This window comes from Sprattus sprattus (genome assembly GCF_963457725.1).
Source record: "Sprattus sprattus genome assembly, chromosome: 2".
Taxonomy (NCBI): Eukaryota; Metazoa; Chordata; class Actinopteri; order Clupeiformes; family Clupeidae; genus Sprattus; species Sprattus sprattus.
In genome coordinates, this window is record NC_137921.1 from 15,572,235 (window position 1) to 15,589,436 (window position 17,202).

A 17,202-nucleotide genomic window follows, 5' to 3' on the forward strand; every position below is an offset into this window, starting at 1 on the left:
CATATTTAGGATATCACTGTATAATTATATGAAGAAATTGAAAGATTATTGAAATAAAATTGTTTATTCGTTCATCTTACCCTAAAACAAAGAAATCAAGGCTAACACTGGAAGTGCAGATATATCCTTATTCCATGCAAAAATTATGTAGTTTGATTCATTTCCATACAGTTAATTAAATAATTCGATCGTGGCATTAGCCTCTTCTATTGTGGAAAGTGTATACAGAAATATAGCAAATGAGCTTCATATTCTTCTCAGTTGTTAAAATTCAGTTGTAATTTGATACATGGCACCATCATTCTATTTGCAAAAGGTACACCGTTTCATAGATAAATGAACGCGACCGAAAAAGGCATTACCAAAACATTAATGATATTATATCAATCAAACATGTATTTATTAAATTCACCCAAATGAGAAGTGCATAAGAAATTTTGGAAAAAGAAAACTTACATTTCTGTTGAAAATAAAAATCCCCAAATGTAGGCTACCATAAATCGTGAAGCCGTTGGCATACACGCGTAAAAAGCAATGGTCGGCGGTAGAAAAACACAAACGCCCATAAAGAAATGTCCACAAAAAATCATCAAAAATGTTGAAAGCGCACTTGGTTCCTTATTAGGCGAAGATACAATATTTATTCCTCGTCTCCTGGGGATGAGGCTCCTCCGTCTATTGTCCTCCCATTCCTCAATGCTGATGCTTAATTTTCAAAACTTCTATATTACCAAGGGACCTACGACATCAGCCGGAGAAATACCCTGCAAGTACAAAATCCGAGCCAGGGAGCGCCTTTTGTGCAGAGGGAAACACGTTACAGCCAGCTTTTACCCACTCCGCGAGGCCGCGTTTCAATTTCACGCGCTATATTTGGGATTTTTAACGCATTTTATTCGGTAGCGCGAGGAAATCGGGGGTTCCTGGATCGCGAGAATGTCAACCACCTTTCCGGGACTGGTTCACGATGCGGAGGTATTTTTAACTCTTTTTTATTCTCACCTCACAAATCCGTTTCATTTAATTAAACTCCTCACCCAATAAAGTAGAGAAAGAGTGAAATGGGCTATGACATCTGTCGCGGACTAGGACTTAACTGCACTGATACGGTAGGACAAGTGTAGAAATTGTGCAAGCGGTTGCGGAGTACCGCAGACTTGGTGTAACTACTAGTTGTCTCCTGTTCTTTAAAGAAATAATAGCACCTTGTGGTATCTGGAAGAAAATGTGAGGCTCGCTGGGTGTGTGAGCCTCTGGCTCACCGTGATTAGAACAGTTTTGTTGTGGAAGACTCCGGTGGCACGGGTGCTTACCTGCACTTATGTGAGTGCACCGTACTGGGACAAAAATCCTTTGCAGCCGAGAAAATAATAATAATAATATTCTTTTAAGGAGTGCGCGTGGCGAATGATAGACACGTAGGGAGATAAAAAAAAATCACAGCCGCTAACACGAGCTGCCTCACGCGCTCCCCTCCCAGGCATGGGGAGATGACATCGCCGTCAGGTACTTTTCTGAGGCCACTTTGAGCTCGTGTGTGTTTGTGTGTTTGGGAGGCAGAGTTTCTGTCTAGCTCGCTTTAGCGCGTGTGAAATGCCTCGTTCACAGAGCGCCCTGTGCTGCGGTGTAGCTGCGAGCGCGTGTAAATGACATCCCTCATATTTTTCTTCCTTTTTTTCTCTTCGGTACAGATACGTCACGACGGATCAAACAGCTACCGTTTGATGCAGCTCGGGTGTTTGGAATCTGTGGCCAACTCCTCTGTCGCATACTCTTCCTCGTCTCCTCTCACGTACCCGGCAACCGGAACCGAATTTGCCTCCCCATATTTTCCTTCGAACCACCAATACACGCCCTTACACCACCAGTCCTTTCATTATGAGTTCCAGCACAGTCACCCGGCCGTGAACCCGGACGCCTACTCGCTCAATACGCTACACCACTCCCAGCAATACTATCAACAACTTCACCACGGCGAGCCGGCAGACTTCATCAACCTACACAACGCCCGGGCGCTCAAGTCGTCGTGCCTGGACGAGCAGCGGCGGGAACTGGGGTGTCTGGACGCTTACCGGCGACATGACCTCTCCCTGATGAGCCACGGCTCCCAGTATGGCATGCACCCCGAGCAGAGACTACTGCCCGGAGCCGGGTTGGGGCTTCCGCCAGGGGCCGAGGACCTACAGGTACCATCCATGTGCTCCCACTGTTAAAGCATCGAATACAAAGCCGTCAACTATCTTTCTCTCACACACACACACACACAGCATGAAAAATAACCACTTACTGATTTTCTCAGAGTGATAGCAACCGTCAAACGTAATAAATCTCCACTTCATATTGAAGAGGTCTGTCTTCAGTGGCGCTCGCCGACGGAGATTAATAGAAAATTACAAAAAGCCTTTCGACACATGGCCTTGATGCCCTAAAACAGTAAGGTAAAAAAAATAACAATAGGCTATTAATTCGATGCGAAAAAATTTAGGATCCATAAATTTGACACATACAAACTGGATACAAATATTCAATACGATAGAAAGTTGATGCATAATTGTGCCGTGTTTTTTTCCCCTGTTAAAATATGCACTTTTTTACTCGGGCTCAATTTCCACTCAAGACGTTAACCAGCTCCATATTTTAAATGTTTCTTTTCATTGGGTATTTACATACACTAGACCTCTAGCACGTCCATATTGTTCTAAAGGCAGTGGAATAACCGCACCGGCTGGAGAGCCGCTGTTGCTCTTTTCTCCGGTAAAAGACCGGATTAAGGGATTGGGAGCGTGAGGACAAAAGGGAAATCCTTCACAGTAGAGCACCGTAGTTTATCCAATTTAGGACTTAATGTCAATCAACTGCCTCTTTATGCAGTGACATCTGAATGCTGAAGGCAGTTCAAGTTTAACTTGCAAGTTAAAAAACACGTTAGTACAAAAATGGGTGCCAGAAGACCTCTGCATTACATTGACAAATAATGAAGCAAAGGCATAATTTTTCGTGTGTTAAGGTCAGCCTTACAATGCGTAACCACATTTCCCCCGAAGAATTAAAATTAATACTTCCAATCTTGAAATATTAAATATTAAAAAAATATTTTCTGTCGGCGAAATTAAGTAAACCTACAAACCCCCCCCCCCCCCCACACACACACACACACACACACACACACACTATATCAACCTACTATGAAGTGTTAACCAACATAAAAACATTTTGCTGTGTATAAAATCATACTGTATACCAAGGAAGTTTTTCTGAGACAGTTGTACTTTCTGACAATTATTATTTGTATTATTATTATTAATAATAATAATAATTATTATTATTGTAATTATTATTATATTCTCCATAATCTATGTTTTGAAACATTTAACAAATTCACACACACACACACACACACACACACACACACACACACACAGGTCGCGTGAAAAGGTTTTCGACCTTTCTCCCGGGCTGAATTAAACGTGCACTCAGTAAAGTCTCGGAACAGATGCGGCCAGTCCCGTGCACAGAGGCGCATCTTTGAGCTGCTAAAAAGATTTGGCACGCAGGACAAAAGGAGCTGCCATACCTTTAGCTCACGAGCGCGTAATTTATGCCCGATCTGGTGGGTTTGTATATTGATTTTATAATCACTTTAGCTGCGGAAAGAGAAAAATGGAGCAGGAGTTTGTTAAAAAGGCTTACAAGACCTCTTCAGTATGGTAGTGAACACACCGTCATTTGTTTCTCTCTGTGTGTGTGGCTGGCTGGCTGCAACTCGGCATTATACTGGTCATGGCTCGCGAGACGGATTAACTCTTTTGATAAAGTCTCGTGTTCCTCATGCTGATGACATCACTGATAAATGCGCTAGTCTGGCGAGCGTAAAGTAGCTTGCTGGTTAGTGACGGTTTTATGTAACAGGTTAGGTCTTCTCACACACAAACACACACACTCACTCTCTCTCTCTCTCTCACACACACACACACCGATAGTATCTTCCTTACCCTTCACTTCCTTGATTGTTCATCTGAATAAATATGTCAAATGTAGTTGTGTCAGCATCTGATATATATATGTGTGTGTGTGTTTGTGTGTGTGTGTGTGTGTGTGTGTGTGTGTGTTTGTGCATGGCTTGTATGGATGTGTTTAGGGCTCTGTGGACGCACAATGTGGACTTGTTCTTAATGGCCAAGGAGGAGTCATCCGTAGAGGTAAGAACTCACTCACCCTTAAACACACACAAATACACTTTTTGCCTTCTCTAGTTATTTTTTGTGACATGCACTGCACTTAATTAATTATAATCCAAATATGGAGTTCTGTGTGTGTGACATTTAATTAAATAATCTCTATGTACATATTTTTTATACCTATTTTTCACTTCCTTAAAAAATGCACTAGCAAACGAACATCCATATTTTTTTGTCTATACATACATATGTAGACATATAAATATCTGACTCATGGTCATTTTATTTTTAATTTTGAAGATGCCGCTTGCATACATATAAAAACACATATGTATTTAATAATTCCCCTGATCTCGATAGTGAATTTTATTGATCACCTTTTAATTTACAATTTGTATTTGTTAGTTCTATGTTGACATTTAAATAGATGACAGTTGAACAGCCAACCAAATCATGACCAGGAAAAATATCTTTGCCAGGAAATAATAATACTAGGACAAAAACCTGACCTATTTAATATTATTTACACGTATACCAACACAAGTTTTTGCAAAGTAGCCAACTCTATTATTTTCTATTCTATTATTCTCTTCCTACAAAATCCCTACAAAACTCTAATTTTGGCGTCTTTTTTTAATATGACACGTCAGTGCTGTGTAGTATCTAATAATGGCCGTTTATTTTATTTCGATTATTAGGTTGAACGAAAAAAACTCACTACTGATTATTATTATTGTTGTGAATTTGAACTCGTCATTAACACTATACTAATAGGCCTAATATACGCATTTGTGGGGGGGGGTTCGGTGTGATTGGAATGGAGGGATTTTTTTTTCTTCTATATATGAGTAAAAGATGTGACATGCAGGATTTTCACGAAAATTGTGTTTTTGTGTATGTGTGTGGGGCGGGGGCGGTGGCGGTTTGGTTGGGGGACACGTTGTGAGTCTTAAGAGAGAGCAATACTAATAGTACTCATATTTCATGAACACCAGAGTGATTTAGTTGGATGAAGTTAGTTTTTGGTGTTTGCGTAGCCTGTCATGTTGCCTATACAGGTCTCAGTCCCGTGCAGTTTTGCCGCGGTCTCTTTGTCTATTGCTTCAAAGTGGCCGCTCGCATAAGGCTTCTATACACATGTGGAGTTTACCATAAAGCGCGTGGCGTCTCGGCTTCTTAATTTTTAATAAACTCTGTCTAGGTGTTGGGCTCGCGGCTCACAGGCGCGTAGGAGCGCGGATCCCAGCGCGATCACTTCCAGTTAATGGTGTGCAGGATTTAGCCGGGAGCTCCGCCGCTCCAACCATCACAACCAATAATCTTTGCTTTACCTCGTGCTCCTGTATCGATAGCTTCTCTCGCCTCCGGCTGCTGCTTTGATATGTTAATGCAGCGCGGGTCCAAATTCAGTGGAGATCATATTAATGTTGTTCACACTGACTGCAGCTTTGGCTTCATTGAATATTCAGATAACCTTTTTCACAAGAAATCACTCAAGAAACCAGGATCCTACTTAGAAAAGTCGTCTGTGTTTTAATCATTAGTATCCCTCTTAGCTTTCAGGAATTTGATCAAGCTTACCCCCGCCTAGCCAAGCTTTTCGCACAGTCGCGCGCAAAGGTTTTGTGTGCTGACTGAAAGAGGCGGGAGGCGCGCGTTGTAAACACAGTAATGGTTGAAATAGAAACAGTGTGACATTTGGCCTATGTCTTTTTTTCTTTAATTTTCGTGGCAAACCCGTAAAAAGCATTTGATTCGCTTTGTGATCGCTCGCGCGCTGCCTCAGGCTACTCTCCGCGCTTAAATACAGCTATCGCCTCTGGGCCCGACGCTCGCGACCAGACTACCGGCAATAGCTCTTTTTCAATTGCCCTTGGCAACATAAAATACAAACTACTTTGAATCAAAACATTTTGGAGGGAATTAATATGATGTTGAACTTGCATGCTCTTGGAGATCTTGGGTTTGTGTCAGACCGCTTTAAGGTGACTGACGTTACACAGCCTAGGTAAAGAACCACAAGTATGGAACATCAGACACTCACACACACACACACACACACACACACACACACACACACACACACACACACACACACACACACACACACACACAAACAGAGCACTGCTTCCTCCAATGTGATCTAATTTAGATCATTGTGTGCAGAAGCTATACTATCTCTTCAAGAGTATGAGGTGCTATTTAAATTATTTACATCAAAAATGTGTTTTTTCCAAATAACACATCTTCCAGGTTAATGTTAGACTACAGGTGCCTAAATGAATGATATGGTACAGGGAATGGCTAATGTATATCATTATAATATACCGTCCTGCATCACCGCCATGCTTTCTCACATACTGTGAGTGTGCACCAGTGTGTGCATCTAGTGTGTTCCCAGGTGTGTATCATGTCTGTGTGTTAACAGTGTGATGTGTGTGTTGTGGCTACAGGTGGCACGTGTGTGGTGAACCCCACAGACCTGTTCTGCTCAGTGCCTGGCAGACTGTCCCTGCTCAGCTCCACCTCCAAGTACAAGGTGACGATAGCGGAGGTCAAGAGACGCCTCTCGCCGCCAGAGTGCCTCAACGCCTCGCTGCTGGGGGGCATTTTGAGAAGGTACCCGACTCTATCCATCTGTTGTGGAGAAAAGACCTGTGTGTGTGTGTGTGTGTGTGTGTGTGTGTGTGTGTGTGTGTGTGCTTTACAGTCACCTATAGTTTCCTTCCCCCACCCATCCATGTTATTTGGCTATCCATACCTCTGCTCGTTCAGTCTCAATTTACATCATACATATTACCACATATATATTTGAATAATATACGTTGATTTTGAATTTCACACACATTTCATACAGTCAGTCTTTTACTCATACATACTCTTCAGAGCTATGAACATCTATCTTACATACACATAGTATATATATATATATTATATATTAAAGTTGATATAGATATATAGATAAATAGATAGGTAGACATAACGATAGATACAGAGAGATTGAGAGAATTAGGATGAGTACTTTATCGATCCCCAAAGGGAAATTCTTCTGTTCTGTAAGGATGTTAGCCGTTCTTGCTAACCTCCGCCAGACTTGCTGACTTCTGCCACCACAGGGGTGGAGCTCATCCCATCATTATGCTGCACTCATGCTACATCATCAGCAGGAAAATAAGCCATGACTTAAGATGATTGCTGATTGGTTAATACAGCTGGACAGTGTTTTAGTGCCTGTCTCCAGCAGTGTCCCAGATTTTTTCCCATTGAGCTTCGATTTTTGTTATTTCGATTATTAACTATGAGAGTAAGAAAAACAGACCTTCGTGTTCTAAGTACGTATCGCTCAGAGCTAAGTTTTAGTGCTGCAGACCTTACATAGTCCTGTACAAATCTGGTTTATGTATTCAAGTTTCCATTTCCATACACCATATTCTGACCAGGAATGCCACACTGTAGAGAATGTACCAAACTTGCTTCTGTCCAAAGCACAGTGCCTCAGTAACAGGTGTGAAGGAGTGAATGTCCTGAAACAAAGGGTTTCCTAAGTGCTGTAGTCTCTGAATGATCATATGGATTTAATGTATGGACATGCATGTGTGTAGATTCCACACCTACCCCAACAAACTTCCATTTTCTCTGGAAATCACTCTGAAATGACACCTGACTGTTCGTGCGTGTGGTTTATCAAAGGGTGTCTTTGGTTGTAGTTTCAGTGTAATGGTGTGGTGGTGCTGGTGAGGGGAGGGGGGGGGGGGGGGGTTCTGACATTGGAGCATCTGAGAGCCATGGCAGTGATGACGGGGAGTGCTATGATTTCAACATTTTTAGAGATATTACATTTGTGCAACACAACATGGCTGTGGAGAAAAGAAAAAAAACATTGTGATGCGTTGTGAGGGATGGTCGTCACATTCAGGGATCGACATGCAGAGAGAGGGATGGAGAGAGAGGGAGATAGAGAGATAGACAGACAGAGAAACAGATAGACAGAGAGGGAGGATGTGGAGGTGAAAGATGGCTGGATGCTTAACCCTGACATGAAGGAGGGAGTGTGGGGGTATATGTGGATGAGTGAATGAGGGGATGAGAGGAGGCAGGAGGAGAGGAGAGGAGAAGAGAAGAAGAGGGGGGAAGTGGAGAAACTGGAGCTCCATTATTGATGAGGGCTGGAGACTGGAGAGCTGAAATGAGGCCAGTGAGAAGCGAGAGAGAGAGAGAGAGAAAGAAAGAATGAGAGAGGGGTGGGGGAAAGAAAAAATGGATGATCTGTCTTGTGTTGTAGAAGCATGTGCTCCCGGTAGTCTGCATCAATCAGACTGAGATTAGCAAGGCTGCTCTCTCTAAACTGCATCTATGCATCTAATCAGACCCTACTAACCAAAATGGTATCCTCTGCAACAGTAGCACACATTCATTTGTACACATTGAAAAGCATTGGCATTAACTACCTGGTGGTTGCATTTTCAGGTGAATGTGTGAATGCATGGTTCAATTATTTTCTTAATTATGAGAGGATTCCCTGAGCATTGTCCTTTTTTATTGCCAGTCTGTCCATTTGAGAATGATTCATACTCTATACTTAATGTGAGTGATTCATACTGTCCTTACTTAATGTGTCGTCAAAATACCAAATGAATGGTATTTTGACATTATGCTGAAATAATCAATTATTGTGGATAGTTTTCAAAAGAGATGTCTGATATGATGACATTCTGAGAGTTTTTGATAAGACTGTATGCTGGAAGGTAGAGAAGTCACTCTTTAACGAGAGAGTGAAAGAGAATAGGTGGATTACTGACGGGCGTGTTCCCTCCTCTTCCCCTCCAGAGCAAAGTCGAAGAACGGCGGACGGTGCCTGCGAGAGAAACTCGACCGCCTCGGCCTAAACCTCCCGGCTGGCCGGAGGAAAGCTGCCAACGTCACGCTCCTCACCTCGCTCGTAGAAGGTAATCCCACCGCAGTCAGACACAGGGTTCACCGGCGGTAGCAGCGCTCGTAGCCACTCATATAAATCACTCCTAAGGTCATCATGTGCACATTGGTGGACTTTTGGTAAGCCTGGTCACAGAGGCTGTCCAAATAGGTGCATAGGTGCCCCCCCTCCCCCCTCCCAGACCAAAAGCCTTAACTTTGGGTTGAAGGCATATATGCCTGGAGAGTCTCTGTGATCCGTATTCACGGTTCCCTAGTCTGGCGGCCTTCAATGTTCATGTGTTTTGAATTATGTTCGCTGCTCACGTTCAAACATGGCTTTTTTTCGCCTGCCACACCATCAAGGTCAGAACTTTAATTCCAGTTTTTCACATGAAAGTACTATCTTCTCGCCTTATGATCTAGCTGTTTGCCTGCTCAAGGTGAGGGGAAACATGATTGCAGTTTCATTGTTGCTTTCGTCCATGTCAGGATACACAAGTTCACATAGGTTGTCATAAATGATTGTGATTCGAGTGGAAGGGGATGCTATCAGGTTGGTAAATAACAGTGGGAGATAGAGCTGCACTCTTTAATGTAATGATTTGCCATGGTAGCAACTAATGGACTAAGAAGCATATTTATCATCAATCTGAAGGTGTGTGGTGCTTTGATACCAATCTACTGTATTACTAATGTTTTAAGGCAGAAATGTAAAAATTATGAATACAATATGCAATTCAGGGAAAATCTTTATCATATATTTACTGTTGTTCATTTAGGTCCCGATGTATTTTTTAAATCTTTTTATCCCATTTAGTGAAATGAAAGAGCGTCTTTTGACAATTCTGCTTTTTTTGTGTGATTGCTTTGCATTTTTAACGGCAGTATATTTAACATAATATCCCATCCTGGAAATGTTGCAGCCAGGGCTCATGGACGGGCAGAGCAGACCAAACGTGTTGACATTAATATCACTTTAGATGTGGTCTTTGTCTTGCCACCCCCGCCCCTTTATTAGAGAGAAATCTTGCAAGGAGGAAAACCTTGGGAAAATAGGTCATATCTGCTGTCTGAAAATCCTGAAGGGAAAACGCCTTCATTATTTTAGTCATTTAGCATTATTAAAAGACCCTCACTATTATTATTATTATTATTGTCATTATTGTTGTTGTTATTACTATATTATAAGAAATAAAAGTATTTATGCAATACATATCTTTATTGTTTATTGGAATGATGATCGAATGATTCTTATTTTTTCATACTGTGGCGGAGTGAGGTCCTTTAATTGGGATCTCATTTGATGAGTAGCACACACACACACACACACACACACACGCACGCGATAAACCTTCCTCTGGGTTCTCCTGTGGGACCTGCAGTCTCAGCCTTAGCCTCGTTTCTCAGTCTCAGCCTTCGCCTCGTTTCTCATCTCCATCTCCATTTTCATTTCGAGCTCCAGTCTAGCACCAGTCGGCTCATCACCCGGCCCCCCCCGCATCACTGTGGCCCAGTTTTGGTGTCTGGGCAGTAATCACTCTGCAGTGGGCACCACGTGCTGTGCCGAGCAGTTGGATGCGTGGTTCTGTGGCCAGCAGGACATGCTGTGATCCATTTAGTGTTTTGGGGCGGAGACAGGAGCTAATTGTTCTTAGGTGTGGATGAGGGATGTGTAAGAGAAAAGGGGTTTGCAGTAACAACAGAGAGGATGTTTCCCTGTTTGCAGGCAGTATGGCTTCAGGTCTCTAACACTAGGATCTCTTCTTCTTCCTCCTCTTCCTCCCTTTCTCTCCTATTCCCCCCGTCTCCTTCCTGCTCTCTCTCTCGCCAGGTGAGGCGCTCCATCTGGCCAGGGACTTCGGCTACACCTGCGAGACCGAGTTTCCCTCCAAAGCCGTCGGAGAGCACCTGGCCCGACAGCACACGGAACCCAAGGAACAGAACGCACGCAAGAAGATGGTGCTGGCCACCAAGTAAGAATGTTTCGCATGCTCAAATACACGCTACCCCTCTCAAACAAACACTCACTCTCACACATAAACACAGACACTTGTACTCATCTTTTAATACAAAAGGTGCTTCAGAACAAAAACACAGCCACTACAAAAAAGAGAGGAACTGAAAACAGCCATGAAAAGCATCCAGGTTGTGCACACATTTATATTGTCGATTTGTTTCCACTTTTATCTTCATCTCCATGGGGAGTAGGGTTCAGTATCAAATGAGATACTGGGAAATATTCTAAAGTTGGCAAAGTTGGATTGCCTGTTATAGTAGTCTGCTGGATGAAATACTCTTATTATAAATCTGTCTTTTATGATATGTCTCGTGATAGTCATGTATCTATGAGGGCTACTGCTGAAGCCTCACCCAGACTGTAGTGTGAAGTTGTAGGGGATATTTTCAGGCGGTGGAATCAGACACTGCTGCTGAGAGAGACTGGGGACTGTCTCCAGACAAGTTCCTCTCTTCACCAGTCTCTTCCCGTACTATGAGTCGCAGGCTTTTGATGCGCCAGAGCTTTGTGTGTGTGTGTGTGTGTGTCTGTGTGTATGTGCTTGGGGATTTCCACAACATGCTGTAACTTTAGTTTGCTGCTCTCTCTCTCGCTCTGTTTCTGTTCCCCCCTCTCTCACTCTCTCTTTTTTTCTGTGTCACCCTCTTTCTCTCTCTCTCTCTCTTTCTCTCTCTTTCCTACTCAGTTACTCAGTAACTGCCTGTGTGGGTGATTGTGTGAAACTTTTCAGTTCCTTTTCACAGATTTCTGAACAGTAGGGATATTAAGGTGCTGAGTTATGTTATATGTTTGCAAAGGCCTCCTGCAGGATAGTCTTTGACTGTGTGTTTGTGTGTGTGTGTGTGTGTGTGTCTTCAGGCAGATCTGTAAGGAGTTTCAGGATCTGTTGAGTCAGGATCGCTCTCCCTTGGGCTCCTCAAGACCGACACCCATACTGGACCAAGACATCCAGAGACACCTCACACATTTCAGGTACAGCACATGTACTGTCTGTCCCATCCAACACACACACACACACACACACACACACACACACACACACACACACACACACACACACACACACACACACACACACACAAACACAAACACACACACACACACACACACACACACCAGACCTGTAAAACTAGACACCTCACTAAATTACCAACTTGGGATATAGCTATGGGCAAACACCCATGAATTATTGAGAGCCTCTCCCATATATTTGCAATTGCAGACACAAACATGGCGATGTAAATGTGTTTTCAGAGTAGACTACGTATATATACATTCTCAACAAGCACTACTTCCTCAAGGACACTATTGACTTTTTATTTTTCATTGTTCAGGAGAGCACCCTCTGAACACTGTACTCTGGTTTACCTCTGCTCTCAGCTACACACACACACACACACACACACACACACACACAAAATACTAATTTATACAAATACATACCAAATAAGCACACAAGGCTCATTGCCTCGTCTATCTCCTCCAGGCTTTTAACGTATTGCTTTGGCACGCAGGCCATCTCTGTGGCCCACACACCTACACACACCCACACACACCCGCACAAGCTAATAACATGCAAGCTACTAACTAACATTCACACTGAACACGCCGAGCGTACCACACAGAGCCTAACTGCCCTGTCTCTCTATTTCCAGTCTCATCACCCACGGTTTTGGCACACCGGCCATCTGCGCGGCCCTCAGCACCTTCCAGACTATTCTGAGTGAGATGCTCAACTACCTGGACAAGCACTCTGCCAGTAAGGGCTCGGGCACACCGGACGGCAGCCAGATCAACGCCGACAAAACGCCGCTGCGCAAGTCCACTGATGCCCCCGCCAAAGACGGCAAGATGGAGAAAACGGAATGACTGTCTTGACTGTCTTCCTGTTGCTGTTCATGGGGGCGGGTTGGGTTGAGGGGGGGCACTTCCTGCTAGTGGGGGAGAGTGAGTGGGCAGGGTTTATTTGTGCTGGTGGGTGGAGCTGGAACTGTCAAGAGGGTGTGGCTGAGAAGTTTGTTGTTTTCTTCGTTTTATGTTTTCTTTCTTTCCCCTCCTCGGTCATTCCTTGGTTTCTTTTTGGGTTGATTTATTACACATGTGCCTCTCTATCCCTCCATCTCTCCATCTCTCCCACCTGCCTCTCTGTATCTTCCCTTATTTAGTTCAAACGACTGTAGTCTCTGCCACTCAACCGCACAAAAGTACATTATTTATACGCGTTTTTTATATGAATTAAGTTATTGATTATTTATATTGCTTTTGAAGAAATGTTTTGTTTGTCCTTTGCGTTATTATAAGATGTGACATCTTTTGATTAAAAGATAAACATTCCATCTCTGTGTAGGCCTCATTGCGGTCTGTATGGAACTGTAAAGTCGTTCAGGTAACTCCTGGTTGCCGTTAGTAACTGTATATTGTGCATGTTAACGTTTGTACACATCCAGAACAAACATTCCACACACTCCTTTAAGAACACAAGACCTGATTTGAAAAAAAGGGAAACCTTCAGTTGCATATGTAAGAAATTATATATATAAATATATAAATGACAACTTTTCTCATAGGCTTTGAAGTTCATATATGAAATATCCTTACTTGCAGAAATACAGTGTTCAATAAAGCATATTGCTCAAAGTGTTATATTTACTTTACGGATCCTTTCTGTATTCATTTGTGTATTTTCAAAAGTTAATAACAAAATGAAATTACATTTTCACAACCAGCTGTGAGCTGTATGTGTTATTTCTTATAAGATACATAGGGCCAATATGCCTCATTGTATCATGACGGAAACACACACACACACACACACACACACACACATACTCACACTCACTTTGGGCAAGTACACACAAACACTGACAGAATCAAATGTTTTAATAATGTTTTTAACCGAAACACGTGTGTTTGGATGGCATATTTGTTGTTTCAGAGCACATCTGAGCACACACAAGATACACACATGTGCGCACACAACACACACACACACACACACACACACACACACACACACACACACACACACACACAACACAGACATGTTAGTTAATGTTAGCTTTGGAACATACCACTATCAGGCCACTCCAATCTCAGCTTCACTGGTGATATTTATCGATAACCTCTACGAGGACTGAACTCAAAGCAGCGATCGATGCCCTGGATCTCCAGGAGGGTTCTCAAAAACTCGCCCAGGAATACCTTGCTGATGAAATTTAAACTGGTGCTGCATTACAATTCACTAGGTGTCATCAGTAAGCCCAATCGCCCTGGAAAGGTGTCTAGATAATTCATGCTGTCATTGATCATAATTTGTACATTTTTTAGACTTTCAGATACATACATTTTTACAGCATATTGTTACTCATAAGTAAAAAAACACGCACACAACCACACAAACACATTTAAGGTGACTGAATGACAGACAAAGAATGGGAAATAGGAATCTCTGGACAGTCCACACTAACACACACACACACACACACACTGCCACTAACTCAGACTTCTTCCAGACAATGTGTTTGAGTACCACACATCAAACTTATGTGAAAGCACAAAATAGTTCACTAAAGAGGCTGAGGGCCATATGGACAAGCCTGTTCTACACCGCAAAATAGTACGTGTCCTCTGCATTCCCCCCGGATCACTGAGAACATCACAACCATGGCCTGATATCACGTTGGGCTTTAGGCCTATAGGCTATAGGCAACGACAGTGACTCTGACACCCAAGCCATCTGAAACTCCACAGGAGCAGCGGGAACCCGTTCAACATTCCATGTGGTCAGGGATGCTCTTGCACTCATGCAGTATGCAGCAGCATTACAGTCATTAAGACGGGAATTAATGCTAAATACACGGGACAGCAGGCGGATGGCTGACAGTTGGGCTCAAATGTTTAGCAATCGCATGGGGAATATATTTGTGGGGCGATTTGTGTTTAAAGTAGGTCTATGTAGCCTGATGGATACAATAACTATGTAGATGGTTGTGGATGGTGATGGAGGTTATTTGAAATTTGTTTGAATTTCATCACTTGTATAAGTAACCAAATTAATACATGTATTTATAAAAGGAAAATCCAGGGAGTTACTCTGTACAGATTAACTAGATAAAGAGGAAGTAAAACTGTGTAGAAGGTTTCTACCAAAACATTTCTCTTTAGGATGAAAATTCCTTCTTCAACTTTACAAGGCTTCCGAGGTTAAGGCTATATGAGTGCATAGACACATATATGACAAAGACAGGTTTTAAGAGGCCAACCTGTTTTAAAGATTATTTTTACATTTTTACATTTACTATGTTCCACGAGCGCCATCTTGTGGTGTAAAGTGTTACTGCTGGTCCCGACCACTACTGTGTGGTGAATCAGGGACTGAGGCCTTTTAGACTTTTTTGGTACTCTGACATGCCTTGATGTTTATGTATATTTCCTCTAACTACAAAACATCCATGCACAAGTGTCATACATTAAGAAGATTAAAGGTTCCTATGGGTGTTCTTTTTATGAATCTAAGACAAAAACTCATGGAGCTTTAAAGGCTTATTGACTATAGGCGGAAGACACCTGTATGTAGTCTACTTGTATGTGTTGTCTCTTGGTATGTGAATGTATGTACCTGAGTATAAGTAGACTATAGTCTAGATAGCCTACATAGGACATCAGAATCCAAGGGGTAGCTCACAGCATGTGAAGATAAAAGAGCTGAAAAATGTAGCACAAAAACAGAGCAGAGCCTGTTCTCTTCCCAAACTGTCAGGACATCTGTCATTGCTTCAAGACATGCCCTAAGAGAATGCTTTGTGTGTGTGTGTGTGTGTGTGTGTGTGTGTGTGTGTGTCTGTGTGTGTGTGTGTGTGTGTGTGTGTGTGTGTGTGTGTGTGTGTGTGTGTGTGTGTGTGTGTGTGTGTGTATGAGTGTGTGTGTGTCTCTCTCTGCATGAAGGGGCACAGCAATATCTGTCTGTATATTTTTAAAGGGTGCGTTGGTTTGTGTCTGGCTAACCATTGCAGGCAGCAGGGGCGATCAAACATTTATGCTACTCTGTTAAAACGGTTCCAAGAAGCAGTGAGAGTCAGCTAATGACGGCGCAGCGACAGATTGTTTCATTCATGTGGATGCCTCGTGGTTGGTTCAGACTGTGTAGACCTCCTGGCCGGCCGCAGGGGGGGCTAGGGACACCTCTCGAGTTCGCACAGACATCTGTCTTATACGAGACAGGACAGAACTAAACGCACGTTGTGTAAATATATGGAAAGATGCACCCAGAAATGTTCCCAGAATGACAGGTAGTTTTCTCTTTTTCGCGTTCTCAATACCTTGCGGCGCTTCGGTTCTCATCGAGTGAGTCCGGGCATGACATGGAAGGGAATGGGAGAAACAGCCTTGTGTCACACATGGTATTAGTGTTCTATATAAATTAATTTTCAATGTTGCTTTGAGACTTTACATGCCCAAAACATGAATGAGTGAATGGGATTGGGGCCTAGTGGGCCGGATGGGTCGTTTGGATCGAGTTCTGTGTGCATGTAGTGCACCTCGGGCGTCCTTGTTGGCACGTGTCATTGGCGTGTGGTGTGGTGATATCCTCAGCCCATCTGTGTTAGTCGAAACTTGTATCTTGTGATACGCATCATCGTTATTTTTAGAAGAGCGATTCACAATGCAACTGTGATATTAGTAATCAATGATTGATGAAGGGCGGACTAACGGTGAAGGAGAGACCTCGTCTCAGGGCAGACCTCTACACAGAACAAATCATGTTCTATTCTTCTTTTCCTTTCTGCTTTACGTTATTTTCACCCTAAACTAAACAAAGATCATAGCTGCGTTTTGTGTAGTCGGAAAAGCTTTATCTTTCAAATAAATGCTCATCCAAGCTGTTTGCTATAAATTACCTATAATGTGTATGCATTTTATTTACTTGAGGAAAGTTCCTGCAAAGACATAGGCCTACACTTGGTACACTTGGGAAATCAGTGATGCTATAATTTGTACATGAGTTTGCACTGGAGCCAAGGAACTTCTCTTTTCAATCCTAGGCATGTCCAGGTGAACAGTGATCAAATTGATCACCACACAGAAACCACTTTA

The 17,202-nt window shown here is 42.8% G+C and overlaps 1 protein-coding gene across 1 annotated transcript; it reads left to right on the forward strand.

Annotated features, from left to right (window-relative positions):
• Positions 1-936: 936 nt before the first annotated feature.
• tfap2d (transcription factor AP-2 delta (activating enhancer binding protein 2 delta)) lies at positions 937-12,978 on the forward strand (the record flags this gene model as incomplete). Its single annotated transcript, XM_080831972.1, has 8 exons — positions 937-975; positions 1,692-2,186; positions 4,139-4,199; positions 6,632-6,797; positions 9,006-9,124; positions 10,924-11,065; positions 11,968-12,081; positions 12,765-12,978. The coding sequence occupies 8 exons, from the start codon at positions 937-939 to the stop codon at positions 12,976-12,978; spliced, it is 1,350 nt and encodes a 449-aa protein (XP_080688098.1).
• Between the last annotated feature and the right edge of the window lie 4,224 nt (positions 12,979-17,202).